The sequence below is a fragment of the Callionymus lyra genome, chromosome 6, assembly GCF_982586985.1.
Source record: "Callionymus lyra chromosome 6, fCalLyr1.hap1.1, whole genome shotgun sequence".
Lineage (NCBI taxonomy): Eukaryota > Metazoa > Chordata > Actinopteri > Syngnathiformes > Callionymidae > Callionymus > Callionymus lyra.
This window is the reverse complement of record NC_141823.1, coordinates 22,260,016-22,280,502: the sequence shown is the minus strand read 5'-3', so window position 1 is coordinate 22,280,502 and position 20,487 is coordinate 22,260,016. Positions and strand designations below refer to the sequence as shown.

At 36.5% G+C, this 20,487-nt stretch overlaps 2 protein-coding genes across 2 annotated transcripts; both read left to right on the top strand.

Annotated features, from left to right (window-relative positions):
• The first annotated feature begins 685 nt into the window (after positions 1-685).
• taldo1 (transaldolase 1) lies at positions 686-8,728 on the top strand. Its single transcript, XM_087794293.1, has 8 exons — positions 686-875; positions 3,001-3,124; positions 4,816-4,923; positions 5,220-5,351; positions 6,066-6,241; positions 6,921-7,118; positions 7,970-8,115; positions 8,546-8,728. The coding sequence occupies exons 1-8, from the start codon at positions 776-778 to the stop codon at positions 8,576-8,578; spliced, it is 1,017 nt and encodes a 338-aa protein (XP_087650419.1). The 5' UTR covers positions 686-775; the 3' UTR covers positions 8,579-8,728.
• A 200-nt stretch (positions 8,729-8,928) lies between these two features.
• Positions 8,929-20,247, top strand: LOC148077605 (uncharacterized). Its single transcript, XM_087794292.1, has 15 exons — positions 8,929-9,047; positions 12,088-12,236; positions 13,314-13,504; positions 13,745-13,849; positions 14,063-14,201; positions 15,325-15,475; positions 15,873-15,996; positions 16,166-16,318; positions 17,128-17,165; positions 17,249-17,278; positions 17,352-17,518; positions 17,610-18,070; positions 18,145-18,238; positions 18,802-19,075; positions 19,409-20,247. Exons 2-15 carry the CDS (start codon positions 12,105-12,107, stop codon positions 19,489-19,491), a joined length of 2,142 nt encoding a protein of 713 aa, XP_087650418.1. The 5' UTR covers positions 8,929-9,047; positions 12,088-12,104; the 3' UTR covers positions 19,492-20,247.
• Positions 20,248-20,487: the final 240 nt, after the last annotated feature.

The window sequence follows — 20,487 nt, the reverse complement described above, 5'->3', positions numbered from 1 at the left end:
CAATCTCAGCCCCCTTTAGGTGCTGCAAAATAATAATAATAATATTAATCTCTATTTATATAGCGCCTTTCTAGACCAGGGTCGCAAAATGGCTGCCTTGGTGCTTGTTTCTGTTTTTCTATTGTCTATTTTGTGTGCTATCTTTTTTCATTCTTTCATTCTGTACTGACACCACAAAAATGCTATATTGTCATTTACATTACTGTAAATATAACATTTCTGCTGCTGCTATTATTTTTTCTGATGATGGACAGGCAGGTATCCATGCAAAATAATGTTTGGTTATTTAAGATTTATCTATTAAATTAACACATTATTTGGTCTATGCAATCATTTAGAGTTTTACTTAAAATGCATAGAACACACACAGTATAGTATGTGGTCATTTGAACCAACCTAAAGCATTATTTTCACTTGTAAAAAAAATAAAGTTTTAACTTACTAGACAATTTGAATTTGGTGTTTGATTTATTTGTTACGTTAAATCATTCACTTCCCATTTGTACTACAATGTAGTTGTTATTAAAGTGTGATTGTTTTTTGACGCGTTCTGCTGTTAAAGCAGCGCATTTTAAGCGCAATGCAGGACAATTTCCGAGCAACATAAACGCAACAGTTAATAATAAACGCACAGAAACTCAATTTCACTTCCTGCAAATAGGTAGGCGCGTTCGCGTCGTCCACTTCCTCTTCGGCGGCGCGCTCCCGACACTCTGACATTCCTCCTGCGCTCACGTGTTTTCTGTGTATAAAAGGCTTCTTGTCTCGCCTCACCATGTCCACAGTGTCACCAGACAAGCGGAGGAAGATGGAGTCTGCACTCAGCCAGCTGAAGAAGCACACAGTGGTGGTGGCGGACACCGGAGACTTCAACGGTAACTTTGACACGCTTCTCTGCAGCCGTCGTTAGCCACCTAGCATGCTATTTCCGTGTCACTGACCTCGCTGTTGATAAAAGTGCGCGTCGTTAGAAACCGTCGCTCACACCCACAGGCTAGCGCTGGTAGCATGATGAGCTAACCCTTGACAACATATATTAAAGATATTTTGGTTATATACATGTGTGTTACCGAGCAGATAATCCTATTAACGTGTTGATCCAGGAGTCCAACTGTTGTTCGTGGCAGGTGAACTCACAATAGACTTAAGCCACTATTTTCACTGCTAAAGACACAAAAAAAATGATCTACAAATGTTTATAATATTTGGCTACTTTATACTATTGTCAAACCTTTGTCTCGATATATTCGCTGAAATTGGCTGGATAACATATTAAGCAACGAACAACGATAGACAAGTTGCATCATATAACTCAATCCTTATCTGTTTGATCTTTAAAGTAATTTAAGAAAACATATAAATAATCGACATTGCTTATCTCGTGAGTTTATTTTCATAAAAGAAAGGGTAATAGAGCTCTTGTTATATGGTTATACATTTGTAATATAGAACTGATGGAAACTGACATGCAAAACCAGAGGAGGAACTGAAGGCAGAACATTTTTTTGACTTGTATATAAATCAAGTACAATGTAGTTCTATGTGCTCGTGTACTGAATCCAGATATCTCTTCTTCCTCGTTTCTAAATTGTGTTTCCAAAGCCTGAGGAACTGTTGGCTGTACAAACTTGCACAGTCACAGTGACATAACAGAAACGTTGCGTCTTGAAGCCAGGCATTATGCCTGTAAGCTATCAACTGCTAGGTTTAATAGTCAGTTAGGTTTTGAACACATAATTTGTAAGTAAGTAAGTAAGTAATATTTATTTATATAGCGCTTTTCGAGACCAGGGTCACAAAGCACTTTAACAATCAAAACAATACTCAAAACAGTACATACTTCAAAGATCAAGACAACACCGAGAACAACAAGTTCGAGAAATTCAAGGAAAAGCCTTAACAAATATAAACGTCTTAAGATGTTTCTTAAAGGAGTCAGTAGACTCCATCAAGCGCAAAGAGAGAGGAAGATTGTTCCAAAGCTTAGGAGCAACAGCCTGAAAAGATTTCTCTCCTCTGGTCCTGAGTAATTTGTCCATTTGGAAAGGATGTTACATTCTTTCACTAAATCTTAAAGACAAGAAGGTAAATTACAGTTCGTTGAGCCAAATAAACAGTTTATGAGGGATGAAAACAAACTACCTAACACACTAGGATACTCCATAACAAGAAAACGATGTTGAACTGGTTTTGTTATAACCATTTCATATGAAGTATTAATCACAATTTAATTTCCATACAACTCTTATTAGGCATGCTATTTTGTTTCTAGACCTAAACTGACATATTATCCCTGTTATCGCCTACCTGGTAACTGTAGCTGTAATGGTTGAAATAAAACACCTGGCTGGTTTTCTAACAAAGGCTTTTGTTGCAAGAGGAGGCTGTGTTTTCGCTTGGTCACCATTTCCTGATGACGAGGACGAGGATAATTGAGTCACAGAGGGAGCTGTGTTTTCCCTGAGGCAGCAGCGCTTATTAAACCACTGCCTCCTGTGCATGATGAATATACTGTTACTGTACACTCTCAATGTTGGGAAAGACCTTGACATGGAAGCATAAATCTAAACGTAGATAATGCACAATTTGAAATGGGGGAAAGTCCTAGAATAAAAGTGCTGATACCCCTTCAATATTTGTGCTCTCAACAGCACCAATTGTTCTGCTCCTTTAATTAAATGTGCGGAAGTGATGTAACATTGAAATAAAGTGTCAATATAATATTGGTCTATTTAAATGGGGTTAGATATAGGGTTTACTGTATAGTACGTGTCTTTTTCAGATGGTTTAGTAACTGCACTGGATCAATTTTTGAATCATGTTTATTAATAAACTTAGTTCTCAGTCAATGACGTTATGAGTTTTGTTTTGGCAATCTGTGTTAGAATGTCGCTTTGTAAAGGGCTTTGTTTGAATTAAAGGGTAAAGTGCAACTGATAATATTGATTGACAAACGAGTCTGTCCAAAGTTAATGATTTTTGCAATTTGTGTCTTTCAAGCCATTGATGAGTACAAGCCTCAAGATGCCACTACAAACCCTTCTCTCATTCTGGCTGCTGCCAAGATGCCAGCCTACCAGTCACTTGTGGACCAAGCCATAAAATATGGCATTGCTAAAGGAGGGTAAGACTACCTGTAATGATCATTATTAGGGCTGGGTAAAAAGTGGTTAAAACTCGCTCAAAACCCACTTTACAATGCTTTGGCCTTAACATATGTCTGGGACAAACCATATGAAACTGATGCCTTTTTTACATCTCAGAGATTCTCTCAAACAGCTTGTTCAGGCGTAAGGACTACGCTGTGTTATGAAGGAAACGTTAATGTAGGACTGAAACGGTTATTCCTGCACGTATGAATATGTGAAACATCACTTTTGGGGAAAAAAGAAAATGCAGTCAAAAGCGAGTAGATATAACCTGTGACACATAGACGCATCAATTTTACCTTTTTTCTGTAAGAACAAAGTCAAAGGACTTGACTTAAGTTTTTTGTTATTGTTAATGTTTTTATTACAATATTGTAAGGTATACTACAATTTGAGACTGTATTTCTTACTGTTACTTTTCTAATTGTGGTTCTATGAATGAGTGCTCTGCCCTCTACAGGCTGTCGCTATGGCTTTCCTTGTAAAGTAAGTTAGAACGGCAGCCTGTAGAGGGCTGAGCATGCATGAAGTAGCGTAACCGTTAGATGTGGTAGTACATTATAGTAGTTTCAAGCCATTTTTGTTATTCAAAAGCCGATTCTTAATTCGACATTATTAAATGGATTGAGAACCTTATGATTCAGATCAATTTAGGTAACTGGCCATAAGAACCAGACCTAATCATTACCTCTTTATGACACGTCTGCTGAGGTAGTTCTTGAAATGTGTTTCCACATGTCTGCAACATAATATCTTTGTACATTTTCTCTGCCAAAAATGTTGAGTTACTTTGCGAACAGCTGGAGGGCTCTTTCTTGTTACAATGGCTTTTGCTTTCCTTAACATGCTTCTTAAAATGCATTAAAACTATATTCATCAATACACGATTGGTAGTTGCTGATCAAATTTAGCTTGGTAACAATTGGTAAAAAGGAGTTAAACAATTGGAAGATGGTTTCAATTTTATAATGCATTGCATTCCAATTTTACATCTCATGATTCTAGAATATCCTGCAGCCATTTCATATTCATAATTAAATGACTTGCATTACTGAAACCGTGCCAGTTTTACCTAGATCAAGTGTTCACTACATTATTCAATTTTGTCTGAACTTGTCAAATAAGATTGTCTTGCAAGATTGCAAAATAGTGTGTAAAGTAACATTTTGTATGCAAACAATGGCTGATCAATTTGATTGGCTTGGATTATTGTCCTTAGGACTTCTACACTTCAAAGAAGGCCTAAAATGAAAGGGAAAAAAATGTTTTACTCTTTTTAATGTTGTACAGTATTATTAATTATAATTCTGGGTGCTGTTCTCAAGACCTTTAACACTCCTGACAAACATCATGATATTTGCATAAGGTTTAAATCCTGTATCGCTGAGTAAACTGAGCTTTACTCTGCCCTTACACGTTCATCTTTTACTGAAAGCCTAGAAGTGGGTTCACATGCACCGTCCTCTATTTTAAAAAGACATTGAAAATTGTGACTTGTAAGCACTTTTCCCACCTTAACCCAACCACAAATGTTATACTTGCACTGATGACTCCTGATTTCTCTTCGCTCTGATGTTGAGTCTTTCTTATCAAATAATGACTTTGTGCTCAGTTTTGTTGTGATTGTACTTTTTTTTTAAAAGCTTTTTTTCCCTTCCATCATCAGAAGCGAAGAGGAGCAGATCTCGAACACAATGGACAAGCTGTTTGTGAGTTTTGGACTGGAGATCCTTAAGAAGGTCCCGGGTAGAGTTTCTACAGAGGTGGATGCAAGGTAGGTTTTGTAAGGCATGCCTGTTACAAAATTGTGCACAGAATTACACACAGTCACATGTTGCAACATTACTGAAACACAGCCGTTTGTTCTGTATTTGACGAATACTAAATTTGCACATGTCACCTGGGTTTCCATTGACTCTCTACTGGGAAACGTACGCTACGAACATAAGTGTTGGGAGCTTGAAATTATTTATGCTCGTGAATTATCGCTGAATTCAAGTTCAACACATCTTGGATATTCTGCTCCAAAAATGCTCTCAACAGGTTTTCACGCTCGTCTTTTCTCTACAGATTGTCGTTTGATAAAGATGAAATGGTTTCTAAAGCCCTGCGGCTCATCGCTCTCTATGAGGAAGCTGGCATCGGCAAGGAGCGAGTGCTCATCAAGCTGTCTTCCACCTGGGAGGGAATCCAAGCGGGAAAGTAAGTGACTAATGTTCCTTTTGTAGTTCATTCATAGGATGTTTAAAAAAAAATCTTCTCCTTGGATTGCATCATGGTTTAAGTGAGGCATTTGTATCCGGAGACTTGCTAATTGTGTAAATGTGCCTCTGCACAAAAAGACACACATTCTCTTTTTTTTTTATGAAGGGCAAGGATTTCCGCAACTCCAGAGAGCATTGGAACATGAAAGATGCATTTGCAATTTCATATCTACTCAAAATAATGTGTTTGGTGCCATTCATCACAGTGAATAACAAAAACTGCTTTTTTGATGCAGCCGAAGCACAAACAAATACATTAAGCTAAATAGCTGTGGCAGATGTCAAGAGAAAATTGTATCTGGTTACCTTTTATAAATATACCACACATGGTATGACCATCATATTTCCCTGTACTTGTCAGCTAATCATGTTCTAATGACTGACATTAATGGTCAATGGAGCTAATTTTGATGAATTGATGTACATGGTAGGAGAAGAGAGAGGTGATAAGAGGGTTTTAAATCATGGTCAGCATTCTTTCTTTTAATAATTTGGACTTGCTTTACTTTAACTATTTTACACCCTATAACAACATATTCACATTTTTTGACCAATGTCAATTTTAACTAATTATTGTGTAATAACTTGGTAGTCCTTGAGAAACCTCCTTAAACTTATTAACATTTTGACACCGTCTTTTTTTCTTTTCCAGGGACCTTGAGGAGAAACATGGCGTTCACTGCAACATGACCCTGCTGTTCTCTTTTGCTCAAGCAGTCGCCTGCGCTGAAGCCAATGTGACCCTAATTTCACCCTTTGTTGGCCGCATCCTTGACTGGCACAAGGAGAGCACGGGTCGCAAGAGTTATGAACCACATGAAGACCCAGGTATTTACTTCAAAATAAATATGATGTTAGTCATTATGCCGTTTGGCTATCGTTTAATTCATGAAAAATATAAGTATTTTGTTTTTCTTTGACTGAACTAGTTCGAGTGAATCAAGCTGTGACCATGGATTTATTAATTTTGAGTTTTTTTGCAGCCAATTGCTCTTAAGAAAGATGACTTTCTTTCATGACCGTTACAATTGTAACTTAATTATTGTGCATGTGTTACATTTTGGCAGCTAATGATCTGTTTACGTTTTGTGTTTGGATCGATTTAAATAGTGGGAAGTTTTCCCAGTCATTTATGGAAAGTGTTCAAGCAGCATCTGCGACCAGCAGAGGGCAGAAGAAGCTTTAAAGTGCTGATGAAAGATCGTAATTCTTTTTATGTATTGAAACAAATGTTGCAAAATTGGGAATTAAAAGGGCTTTATGGGATTTTAATTTTTTTTAAATACAATGTTGCGCTGAGGAGCAAAAAGTAGATGCGTTAACGTTTTAGTTCAACTAATGGTTATATGTAAAAGATTTAACACATTCTAGAGTCTTTCTCTCAGTCAGGAACAATCCATTCCATCCATCAGAAGCTGAAAAATGACACCCATATTATTCCATCAGATTGTTTGCAGGAATTGGTTCTTTGAGAATGGCGGTTGACCTATTCCCATTTTACTCGTAGGTGTGCTGAGCGTGACTAAGATTTACAACTACTACAAGAAGTTTGGCTACAGCACCGTGGTGATGGGCGCCTCCTTCAGGAACACGGGAGAGGTCAAAGCCCTGGCAGGATGTGACCTTCTGACCATTTCCCCTGGACTGCTGGCTGAGCTGAGCAAGGACCACAGTGCCATCACTCCAATGCTCGCTGTGGACACAGGTGAATCAAGTATTTTCTACTAGCATGTTGTTCATTCAGCAAATACAATTTCTATTAAATGAATGTAAAAGGCCTTCATTTCTTTATGGATATACAAACTGTTTGGTTTTGAGGCTGATTTAGTTCAAGACACGATACATTTTCAGTATTGTGTCACATTTTTCTATAAATTTCAAAGTGTCTTTTTTTTCTTTATTCTGACAAGAAATCTAGTTGCTGTGTCAGCAGCTGCACATGCAGACAAAAAACATAAATCAAGTTATTGTTTTCCTCTTTGCTTAGAACATGATCAACTCAAATTCTATCACCATACATTCATTAAAATACTCAAACCGTTAGACCTGAGTAACTGGTTCAATTGCAAGTTCATCGAAAAGTAAGACTAAAATTATGAGGAGCTTAAAAAATGTATATATATATATATATATATATATATATTATTTTCAAATTGAAACAAGGCACTATTGTATATTCAGAATGCACTTTTAAAGTTCTGAAGTACATAACAGTCAGTTGACAAAAGCAACAAGCGTTCTCTGATAGGGATTTTATCTGACATTTTTTAGTCCATCGTTTTCGCCCACAGAGTTTCATAATTAATGTACATACTTTCAATAAATTGGTTTACACAGAAAACTAGTTGGTATTGAAAAGGAATATCTGTGGCGAGGATAGTATCGTTCTCATATTACTTTTGTTTTTGTTTGAGTGTTTAAAAAAAGTATTTGTTTAATTCTTGACTCAAAAACATGACATTTTGTGAGGAAGAAGCCCTTTAACATTGAACCGTAATGAATGTGGAATGATTTTCAATGCAATATCGTATTCACCAAGTTTTCCCGCCACTTCAGCGAAATCCTCTGATCTGAAAAAGATTCACTTGGATGAAAAGTCCTTCCGCTGGCAACACAACGAGGACCGGATGGCTGTTGAGAAACTGTCTGACGGAATCCGCAAGTTTGCTGCCGACGCCATCAAGCTGGAGACGATGATCAAGGTAAACGATCTTCCTTTACAAGTTGTTTACCGACGATAGATCACTGTAGATTATAAGGCTGTCCAAAACTCGTATGACAGTTTTTATCTTTAAAATGTCCTGAAAAAAAACTGATAGTAGTACATATATATATATATTTTTTCAGTTACTTCCCTAGATTTTAAATCACTATTGCTGCTTCTTTGGGTGTTTATGTTTGTCTGGACATGTTGACAACCATCGTATTCACCTCAGTGGAGCGGAACACGATTGTTCTTCAGTGTTACAGATACTGTCAGGAAGACAACATTTGAGCTGCGGCTCAATTTGGTAATCATTTAGTTTAGGAGGGAAATCTTGTGTCAAAGTTCAATTTTGAGCATTTTAATAGAATATCTGAAGGAAGAAAATGCAGCAAAACTTTTAGTACTTTTTTCTTTTTGTGTTTCAGGAAAAAATGCTGGACAAAAAGAATGGCCAGTGAGAAGATTGTTCTTCCTCTCCTCCAGTGACCAAATCTGGACTTCCTTTCATTCCACTGGAGCTGAAGCGATTTTTGGACGACAGTTCTTTCAATTATGTACATTTGTTGCGCCTTTCAAAGTTTTAACAAAAAATAAATGTCTTTATTTCATCTTTGTGTGGCCAGCTAAATAACAATTCTTTTTTAGAAACAAAAGATCTTGGTAATAAATCTTTTCTAATAATAAACAGTGCATCAAGTTTTTTGTTTTTCATTGAGGCGATCAGGACTGAACTCTAGCCGATCACAGCCTGGTGACTTTTTTTTTTTTTTTTTGACAAATCTGTTAGTCTCAGGTTGAGCCAGTTTTTCTCCATTCTATAAGGCTTCTGTTTAAGTCCAGCCCTTCAGCTATGAACACAGGTTTATTCTGAAACCAACTCAGTGAAATCGCGATCGCCTTGTGTTTTGGAATGACGCTGTTGTTCAGGTAATTGATCATTATATTGTGTTTATTTGTTTGTGAAGATGTCATTTATTTAAGTGTCCTTTGATGCTTCTTGCTTTGAGCTTTACTTTTGCAATACATAGTTGTTTTCAATGATTGAGTTGAAGTCGTCGCTACATTAGTAAAATGGAAGCAGTAATATTGTACTTGATACAAGAGAACCAAAACTTACTTGAAAAAAATTTGTTTTATTTATATATATATATATATATTTGTGGGAAAATATACATTCACAGATTTCTCAAAAGGAAAAAAATAGTTGAGTCATTAACATGAATTACAAATGAAAAGGGAATACAATTAACAATATATTAAAAAAATAAAACAATACACTCCATCATTACACACATTTAATGTTCTGTTAAATAAAATGTGTAATTAAAGTATGAATAAGGGGAGAAATTATAAGAATTTCATGTTTGGTCAGCTGAAATTCTTTGAGTAAAGATGCTAAATGTTGGTATTTACAGTTAAAATTGGTTTAAATACAGGTGAAAGTTGTACAAATTTTGTTTCATTGTAAACGATTCTAAGGGAGAACTTAATACTGATGTAAAGGACAGGAGATTAAAACAACGAAGAGAATTGACTATACATAAGGATTACAAAAAACTATTAACAAGGAAGTGAGACTGATTAAATAAAATATCAAACACTTCTTTTTAAACTCTGCGGTCGTCAAGAAGGAACGAGGAAATGTCTGCTTTATTTATCAGCTTTACGTTTTATTTTAAATGTATTTTTGAATACACTTTATGCTACAAATACTTTTAAACGGGTGATGTTTTGGGGGACTAATGACGTTTCTTGAGCCATTTTAGAGAGCAACCAGCAATCTCAGTATCTTGGGTCTGCAAACAGCCTCCATGTTCAGTGAAATTACATGCAGAGAAGGAATTGATGTTTACCAAGGACATGATTATGTGACCTTATGTTAATTCAACAACATGTTTGTAAAAGATTAAATGCCTAAAGCTATTTTTTTTTTTAAAAACATAACACTGCCAAGTTAAAAACCTGTGTCTTAAAGCGACGTGTAAATCAAGCATCTCTTACTCAACTATTAAGGGTGTTTGAAGGTCCTGAACTCATCACGACGCCATCAGCTCTGTGTTTCTCTGCTGAGTGAAGAACTGTCTCCACCTGACTACAGATATTCTTCAAGTTAATTTACAGCCACGGCAGAGAGGTGCCTTCATGGTGTGGGAAAGTGCATGGAAACTTCCTCCAGGCTGTTTGTTGTTCTAGATTTTGTTCTTGTAGTCGTATCTTATGTCTACTCTGATGAACCCTGATATAGAAACAACACGTTCTTATTAAACCACATGAAGGAGGATTAATCATGGATTACTTCGTAACATAATACAAGGATGTATATTGACATTATCAAACGTGTGTTTTAAGTTTTAATTAAATCTGGATCGCTTCGGAGCGGATTTGTATTCATCATCATAATACTGTATATTTTAGTGTTAATGATGGTCCAATTGTGATCGGCCATGAAGCAGCTGGTTACAGCATGAGATGCTAACAGTAGCTGCATGACAGTCAACACAATAGAAAAATGTGCTTCTTTGCGTTCCTATGCGATGTCTGAGTTTGGTGGCTATCAAGCACCTCAGTGTGACAGGTTGTAATCTTCATATTTGGAATTGGAGCTGACGTGTGGGAAGGTGTCTCATAATGAGAGGAATGCAGTGTGTTCTTGCTGATATTCTTAAAAGTTTTGAACACACAAAAGGAACTGCGGTCTGCAGTAGCCGATGCAACATTGGTCTTGAGAAGTGTTGTCCCTGAAGTTTAAGTTATGTCTTCTGTATAGACTTGTTTCTGTATGATAAAGTCTGTATTTACTTCCGCACCATTTTGTCACAGTCAACTTAAAGAAATGACGCTTTCTTTTAAACCCATGCAACCATGTTCAAGTGAAGAGAAATATTCAAACTAAATGACATGGCCTTTGCATTTTTTATTAAAAATACTTGAATTTTTCACTTGTGCAAATACCTGAGGCAACATCGGGTACCTCAGCTCAGAGAGGTAAAACAGTAAAAGTAAAAGTGGTTAAGACTTGCTTTTAACCGGCAGAATCCTTAAGCAGAACGAGACTCAGTGACTGGGTTGGAGGAAGAAGAGGCATGAGGGGAGAATAGTCTAGAGAAACATGACTGAGTCTAATGACGCCTGTGTTTGGTGCTCAGCCTCACTTGGAAGTTCGGTCTTGCAGGGGATTGGTAATAGTCGTCATCAAGGGATCTGAGGGTCTGTTTCTGTGTGTTTTTGGTGACACTTCCAGTCCACCTGTCAGTCATGCAATAGTGAGTGATCAGATCACTTGATCTGGTTATACTTATCATTCTTATGAATAACCCTATGATGAAGCAAACTATTGAGCCTTGAAATGTATTCGTCAAGTTAATAGTCAAACTACTTGTGTTCAATTATTAAGCAGTTAAGTATAGCAACATGTATAAACATTAAGCCGTTTAAAAGGGGGTTTTACGGATAATTAGGCTCATAATACGTAACAATCTAGTTGTAGTTATTTATATAAACTAGCACGACTGCATTACTAAATTCTTAGAGTCTACATGTTCACACGTCACTGATGACGAACTTGCATGCAAACAAATTGGAATGTGGTTTATTTCTAGTCCTCACTAGAATGTGAATTTTTATATGTTTTCTTAGAGTCCCTCTGAACATACTGTTGATAAAACAAGAAAATTCAACATAAATAATACATGTATATACTGTATGTATGTGTGTGTAAATACAAAACATTTTTTTAATGGATAATAAAAAACATAATTAATTTAATTCTGCACAGAGTACTGGGTGTGACCTTATACTCACATTCACCAGCCAGGATTTAGATATATTTCTTAAAGATGATACTAAAATTGTGTGTGTTACAATCGTGAGCAACTTAACCTCCTTAGGTTTCCTGATGACCCTTTTGTTGCTTTAGTATCTGAAAAGTACATTTAGTTTGTCACAAGATGTGTTTTTTTTTGTGTAGGGTGAGGAGAAGCTGACATGTTGGACAACTTCGTGCTCAAGATCCTGGTGCTGGTTCTTCTTCTGGTGGGGTCCAGACCACCTTGTGATGCCACTTCACTGGGACTGTCTGTCTATGTTGTGCCATTACATAATGAAGCTGGAAAGAAGGTAAATAACTTTTTTATATTATTAGTTTAAGGCACAATCAGAGGGAGTGAAATACTTGTTCGAGCCACCAGGAGGAATTACAGACGTATAGCTTCCATCATCATACATTGGCAGGAGCTTTAAGGTGATTGGTATGTTTGGATGATCGTGACATTCTTCTTTTGGAGTGGCACTTCAAAGATCAACCTGCTGAACAAGTCTTTATGTTTTTTTTCTCAGTTAAATAATCAGGTTTGAAATCTTATCTTGGCACTTTGAATCCTCATGGTTCACTTACTCCTATTGTACTGCCTTTAGCACTTTGTCATTTGAAACTGACTAATCCAATTTTCTTAAAAACAGAAAATGGCATGTACAATTACACAAAAATGGCTCAAATCCATGGTAAAAAAAAAAATCAAAAGAATTTTCCATCAAATCAAATATAAATCAAATTTGAGTCAAATAAACTCTCCACAATGGTTTTGTTGCCCGTTTGGTTTGACATTTTACGGGATAAGAATTAGCCAGAGACACATATAGGGCTGGGTATCGGACCTAAGTTATCTGGTGGTGCGGTCTGAAAGGCAGTAGTACCAAATATCGAAACATGCTTCTTGTTTTGGTGCCAAGTTTTGATACCCACATGTGGTGATAACATGATAATTACGGGAGTTTGCAAGAAAACTGATAAAATGAAGTGACAGAGACAGTGGACACCGTTTCCTTTCTGTTGGAATTGATCTCATAAAATTGGGATTGAAGAAACTTAGAAACCAGTATCGAAGTAAAGGCACCTGTACTAGTATTTAACATTAGACAGGTCTTCACCATCATCCTGCCTCTATGAAGGAAATAGTAGATGGTGTAAGGGATAAAGGAGGATAAATTCACTGATATATTTAAATACACATCAGCTTTATTTAACAACTAATAATGGCAAATACAAAAAAGCATAGTGATGCCTTGTCCACCTGACAGTCAAGCAAAACATAAACCTACTCTCTCGCTTGATTCACAATTTACAGTCGTAACAACATAACTGTCGCTTCTTTGAAACTCAAATGACACAAAGTAATGGGATTCCTGAATTCACAGGTCCGGGCTCATTTTACAGCCATTGTTCCGAAACCTTGTCCACCTTTAACTGGAGTCTGTTCTGAAAGTGAAGACTGTGAGCTTCACAAAACCTCCACACCTTTGTCCGGCAACAAACCAGACCCGGGCTGGTGCGTCCGTCAGTGGGAGAAGACTGTGCCCAGTCTTTGGTGTGACACCATCAGTTTGGGGTAAGAGTCCAGCAACACATGAACATTTGCACAGAAAGTACTTTTTATTATTTTTTTTATTTTTTTAATGCTGCTAGAATCAAGACATTTGTGGATTTCAGTTCCCATTTCCAGGAAGTCATGAGAAATTACACAAAAATGAAGTCATTAATAAAAAATAAAATTAATAAAATCCACATGAAAACTTGCTTTTTGCTTATGCTATTCTCATATGACGTTTAAATTTGCATTATTTTTTAGGTCAAATACACAAATGTTTGTGAAGATTAAAGCAGATCCACACATCAGAGAAAACAACAAGAAACTAAACCAGCCTCCATTTGTCGCTCTCGTTCCTCCCCTCAGGTATGTCGTTTATTTTTAACACTCAGTTTTCATTTCACATTCAAGTGTTATTGTTCTCCCGCCTCAGCAGATCCAACGCGAATTGACGTTAGTAAAACAAAGATATAGATCAATCGGCCTCATCCTAATAATGTGTTGTCTTTAGAATGGTGGCATTTAAACACTAATACACAGATAATGTTGACAGTCTTGTTTAATGCCATGTGACCTCAGGGCTTCTGAGAACTGCCTCCGGTCCTTCCCCCTGTCAGTCAAAGACTTGGATGGCGACAAGGTTCACTGTCGGTTCGCACAGGCTGAGAAAGGAGAGTGTGTGCAATGTGAACCGCACTCGTTCATACAGCTGGACGAGGTTAGTGCCGTTCGCCGTTTTCACAGAATTAAGTATTCTTGTAACATTTGCAGAGACATTGCTATACACTGGTGCACTGTCTCTATTCAATATATTTTTAGTTCATAGTTTTGTACGTTTGTATGTATGTACATTCAAATTGATATAAATAAAATGTTAAATAAAATTGGTAACTAAAGTATGAATAAGGGGAGAAATTATAAGAATTTCATGTTTGGTCAGCTGACATTTTTTGAGTAAAGATGCTAAATGTTGGTAGTTACAGTTAAAATTGGTTTAAATACAGATGAAAGTTGTACAAATTTTGTTTCAATGTAAAAAAGGGAGAACTTAATACAGATGTAAAGGACCAAACAACGAAAACAATTGACTATACATAAGGATAAAAAAAAAACTATTAACAAGGAAGTGAGACTGATTAAATAAAGGGAAATAAACACACTCAGAAATATTAAATCATTTAATAAAATACAAATCTGACAGTTTGTTCAGCCTTCAAGTGACAGCTGTTATCTATGTCACTATTATTACAATACAACGCGGCAAACAGCAAACAGGAACTACTCGTCTTGTTGAGGGAAGGTCCCGCCCCTCCTTCAAATTGATTGGTTAGAATTTTTGCCATGAGGGCGGAGATTAATATCGACTAATCCCTGCAGGTCTGCACATGTCATTGACAGGAGGACTACAAGGAGCTCTTATTCATACACTTTTTGGAAATGCGTAAAACAAATTGGATATAAATACTTCCTGTGTTTTTTTTATCCATTGAAACACATTTTGATATACTGTATAATTTAACTTTATTTCGAATCGTTGTTATAATTATGGCACTCCCTGCTTTCCATACATTTAACTTGGAATGATACTTTTTGTATTTTTAAGATGATTTGCTTATAATAGCAGATTTTTATCAAATATTAATTTTATTTATCACACAAATTAAAGTTTAAAGCACCAGTGTAAAATCCCCACTTTTATTTGTTCATCATTTTTATCATTAGCTGTGATGATATTGGACCACATACTGATACACTACTAATAATTTATCAAAATCATATCAAGTAGAAGTGAGTATGTTAATTCTTTTTCTCACAACTATTTATGCGTATTGTGCTTCCAGAAAGACTGCATTTTGACATTCACTGGAAAGGCTGTAGCAGGGCAGTATTTCATCTACCTGATGGCTGAGGACCGGATTCCTACTCCAAAACAAAGGCTTGAGGTCTCCCAGGAGCCCCTCAGCAGCGTCCCTGTACATCTTTCACTTACCGGTTAGTCCAGTTATTTTTCATATTTCCAACAGAAAAAAATGTTAACAGTTTTACTCTACTGTACACACGCACAGCCAAAAGGTGTCACAGGTCTAAAGTCAATTTTAAGATCAGGTATGTTTCCTGTGTCAAATCAGTTTACCTTCATGGTGACCATCATTTCATCACACCTGAAATTCGTTTTTTTTTTTTTACTTATAATAAAAAAATAACTAATTTATTTTATATTCTGTTGCATTATTGATTTGAACTGGAATTGACAGTTATTTATGATGTTGATTTTGTTTCACTGAAAGATTTATTTTTCGTTTGTTTGTGAGTTTTTTTTGTTTTTTTTTAAGGTATAATTTTGAACAAATCCTAATTATTCATGTTTTCAAAACGTTCCTGCTTTCAGTGGAGTCTTCCACCAGCTGCCTCACTGAACCTGTGGAGAGAACTCCCAAGAAACAATCCACACTCAATGTTCTGCCGTACGAGGAGGTCGATTTCAATTTACACTTCTCGTCGCAACATGAAAAGTAAGATCATATATTTTTTACAAGTTTCAACCCACATAGTCTGATAAATAAATAATAAATAAATATGTCACCAAACATAAAGTGTTGGCTTACACGTCATGCATTATTTTATAATAGGCTAACTATAACTATTGCAGACATGCTCACAGAATGATCTATCATTCCACAGGATCATCGAGTTTGCAGTTGTTGGACCTCACTCCCTTTTGGGGACTGGCTTTCATTCTGAAGAGACAGAAGCAAACATGGCTCTGTCCTGGGTCTGCTCTGAAAACACGCTTCCTCGCTTGTTATCGGTTTGCTATGCTGCAAACACAGAGAGGTGAGCCGTTTGTAACACACAAAAAAATCTTTTATCCGTTTACCTCATGGGCCTCAAATCTATTTTGTTAAGTGAAGACAATATTTATAAATAAATACATCTTCCCTTAAAACTTAGTAAGTTAGAGCTCTGGACTGGTTTCTCTCCACTAAATGCTTCAATGTAGAGCTGTGTCATTTTTGTTGGTTTACAGGGGTTTTATTTAATTTTTGTCAACTTGACCAAAACAAGTGCCTTGACATTTTTTCAAATGAAACACTTGAATCAATCATAATAAAACATAAATTATATACTTTCTCTCTGTGCGGCCCGTCAATTAACGCCTGTAATCGTCCCCAGCCTGCTGGTTTACCACACACTGAACTCAACAGAACGTCAACTGAAATTAGTAGAAACTTGTTCATAGACTTAAATACAATTTTATATATATATTACTGTTGGTGCACAAATCCGAGCTCACAGGAGCAAAGTTTAGCAAGTTTTTAGCTGCACACAAAAAAAAGCAAGGCAAATAAGGGTTACAAATCTTGAGACATTTGGAATTTAACCTGTAACCCCCAATTTTTGAGGTATAAATTTAAACCAGGTGTCCGCAACTATTTAAAAGAGCCCTTTTTTTTTACTTTGGGTCCATTTGCTGAAATGAGTCCGGAAATTAAGAATAAAATAAAAAACACTCAATTCAAGTAAAACCTTACGTAATTACTGTTCATGGTTTGGAAAAAGTTTAACAAAGCAAAGACCCATTCAAAGAATGTGTTTTTAAAAAAGGACAATCGATATTTCATTTAAATATTCTTGTTTCCTAGTTTACAGTCAGTACCTCGGTGTCTGTGGCTACATCAACGTAAGTCTGCGTCTTATTTGACATAATATTTAAAAACACATAACGTTTTTGTGATGTTTTTAAAATATATATTTATATCGTAGGTGAACTACGGACACTTCCTCTCGGAACAGGTGAAGAAATCTGGCTTCAAATAACATAAATTGTTGAGCTGAGTTCATATTGAACTTTGGTCTTTATTTGCAGAACTGACCTGTAAAGATACAGAGATGAATTTGGTGCTGCCTATTGCGTCTTTGAGCTACGTCAACCTTGCAGAGCTACAGCTCAACAGCCAAGAGTGTCCCATCAAGTATAATAACACACATCTGACGGCCAGAATCCCCTTTGTCGGCTGTGGGACAAAAACTGTGGTAATGACTGCTTGCATTAAAATTAAAAGTCTATGCATGGGTTTAATTTTAGTTTGATACTTGAGAGTCATGTTTCTTTTTTTAATTTCAGGCTTCGGGAAAAGAACTGGTTTACACTAACACATTGCAGAGTGTGCGTCCGTGGACGATGGTCATCCGCCAGCCTTTATTCATCCTCCCTCTGGCCTGCAGGATCCCCGGGGCTCTGGCCTCAGGTCCATGGAGCTATCCTTCCATGCCAAATGAGGAGAAAATATTTGGTAAAATGAAAATCTGGATAGAAATGCACTTGCCAGGAGAGGGTCCTTTTGGATCGTTCACCCGCACGCCAGTCTTCCGCTCCATTCCCACAAGATCTTTGAGAGAGCGCCGAGAAACAAACCTCATAGGCAACAAAACGTTCAGAAATCTCCCATTGGGATCCAAAGTCAACACTCTAGACCTTGTTATAATGTCTGACACTGTCACTGAAAAAGCTGAGATGATTGTTACTGAATGTAAACAGGCTCTGACAGAGGACATGACCGAGACCACCTCCCTTCTGAAGGATGGGTGAGTAAGGTCCTACCAAACCTCTGCCATTTTTGTATGAAGTTCAATTCATCGACTCATGATTTTTCTTTCAGTTGCCTAGGTGATGGTGGCACCCTGGAGATCATGACATCAAAAACCCACTGCAAAGTCTATCGCCTGGATGTAAGCCACCTATCGGCACACATGGTGAGTACAAACTTGATCCGAAATCGCCTTTTCTAATGAAATCATCCATCCCACCAGTCTTGATCGTACAGAAGTATTCAAGGTAGTTCAGCTCTAGAGACGCCCTTTGAAAATATCTGCATTGATTAACTGTTCAAATCAACTGTATTTGTCAAATCGTAAAAATATGAACACACTGAAATGCTTCCAATGCACATATAATTAGGGGAAATAAATGTTTGGACAATGGAACAAATTGTTGTTTAAAATAAAATGGTTATGTTATCTCATTAAATCAAATTGATGTTGTCTACTTTTTACAATGCTCTTAAATAGAATCACTACAAAACCACTCATAGTAAAACATTTATACATATATAAAAAAAATTGGATAACGCAATTGGAAACAGGTTTGTCTTATGTAGTATTTGAGATAAAGAGAGATCTGGACATAAAAGTAGTTTGTGTCATTGAATATCAGTTGAATATTTAACCATGTTTATTTCTTCCTTGTTTATTCAAAAAGCACTAATATATCCATAAGCTGCAGCTTTGACACTAACTTCCATTTGTTACTTCTGCAGCAAATATTCGTCCAGTGCAGTGTGAGGCTGTGCATTCCCACACTTCCCTCCAAAAAGTGTCCTGATCTGTGTACCTGGAAAGAACAAGATAGCAACATTCTTGAGAACCTTTTTACCAAGACGTACACTGTGCAGTCTGGAGCCGTGAGTCTTCTGATCACCACCCCTGCTCCCAAAGTGGAAGGCACAGTTGCAGGAGCTTCAGCCATTAAACCAGCTGGAAATCCCACCACTGCTTCGATTAAAGTTGAGAAAACAACAGCTGCCTCTAGTGGTAAGAACTTATATTTTTTTTTCACTAGTTAAAAACTGTTGTACATTACTGATGGTTGGAAATCTGCATGCTTTATACAGAATATTTGAGTCTCGCTAAGAAGTATGAGTTGATGTGTAAATTGCTTAATCACAAAAATGTTAACTGTTCACTTGAAACAAATGGTTGACTATAATGTTTGTACGTAATATATTTTTGAAATGTTAACAATAGGTCAGTTAGGGGAGACGTTTTAATAGTTCAGACCTGCTATGAAATGAAATGAAAATGATTGTTTATTAAAATAACATTACAATGATGTCGCTCTTCATGCCATCTTCTCTCACTCCACAGCTGCAGAAAGAAGCCTTCTTACCACCTTCTGGATCATTTTGTCCACAGTTGGCCTTGGTTTGCGGTGGTTCTTTTTTCCGTGAACACTACGGGAGCATTCAGGATGAAATATATATTAAAATAACTAAGCATTTAGAAGAGCCTTCCTTTTTCCATCTGCAATTGTAGGTCCCAACTTGTTTTATATTTATTTCCAAGCACTTATTTCTCACAGAGCTTTTTGCATTCATAGCAATCTTTTGTTGTTCTTCATAAGGCATATACCAGATCTATTTTAGACATGATCCGTCACTAGTTATCATAGATGAACACAATTCTATTAACGTTTTGTGCAGGTTTTTTTGTGCCCATTTTTAAGAACTCAAGACTTGCTTTTGTTTTGTAACATCATTCATGAGCTGCCTCACTTTGTTCTGAGGAATTATTACTCAAAGTGGGGCAGCTCAGTCAGGGCTAATAATCACAATACTAAACCAGTAGAGTTTAACCCTTGAATTATCTCAGGGTCAAGGTGACACAAAGGACCTGAAAACAAATGTGTTTCAGGTATCCCTGGTGTTACCTGTGGCTCAAGTTGAACGACCTCCCTGGCTTCCATAAATACATTAGCAGTGGTGGAGGTAACACAAGGGTTAAACACTCCTCTCCAAAGTATTTCCTCCCTAGAACATGATGGAAATAAAGTTTTTTATCACCAACCTAATGTCAATATTTGAGGTGTATTGCGAGAAATTAGTTCTCCCCAGAAATTTAAGAGAGCTGTTCCAACCACTGCAAGGTTTAAATTAACGTCAAACATAGTGTTTATAGAACTTTCTGAAATAAAATATTTCTTTAAACCGTTTGTTGTTGTTTTTTAATACCACGCAAAAGTGAAAGTTTTAAATAAATAAAGTAGTAAATAAACATAGTATGGCTGATTTGGTGATTTAATAATTGATCTGCATGATTTAATACTAATCTTTTGAAGCAACAAGACTCATAATTATGTGACTATAGAGGGATCAATAAAGTTTTATCTATCTATCTGTATATCCCATTTAGCATATGTGAATTAGATTGATTCTTTGGTTGTGCTT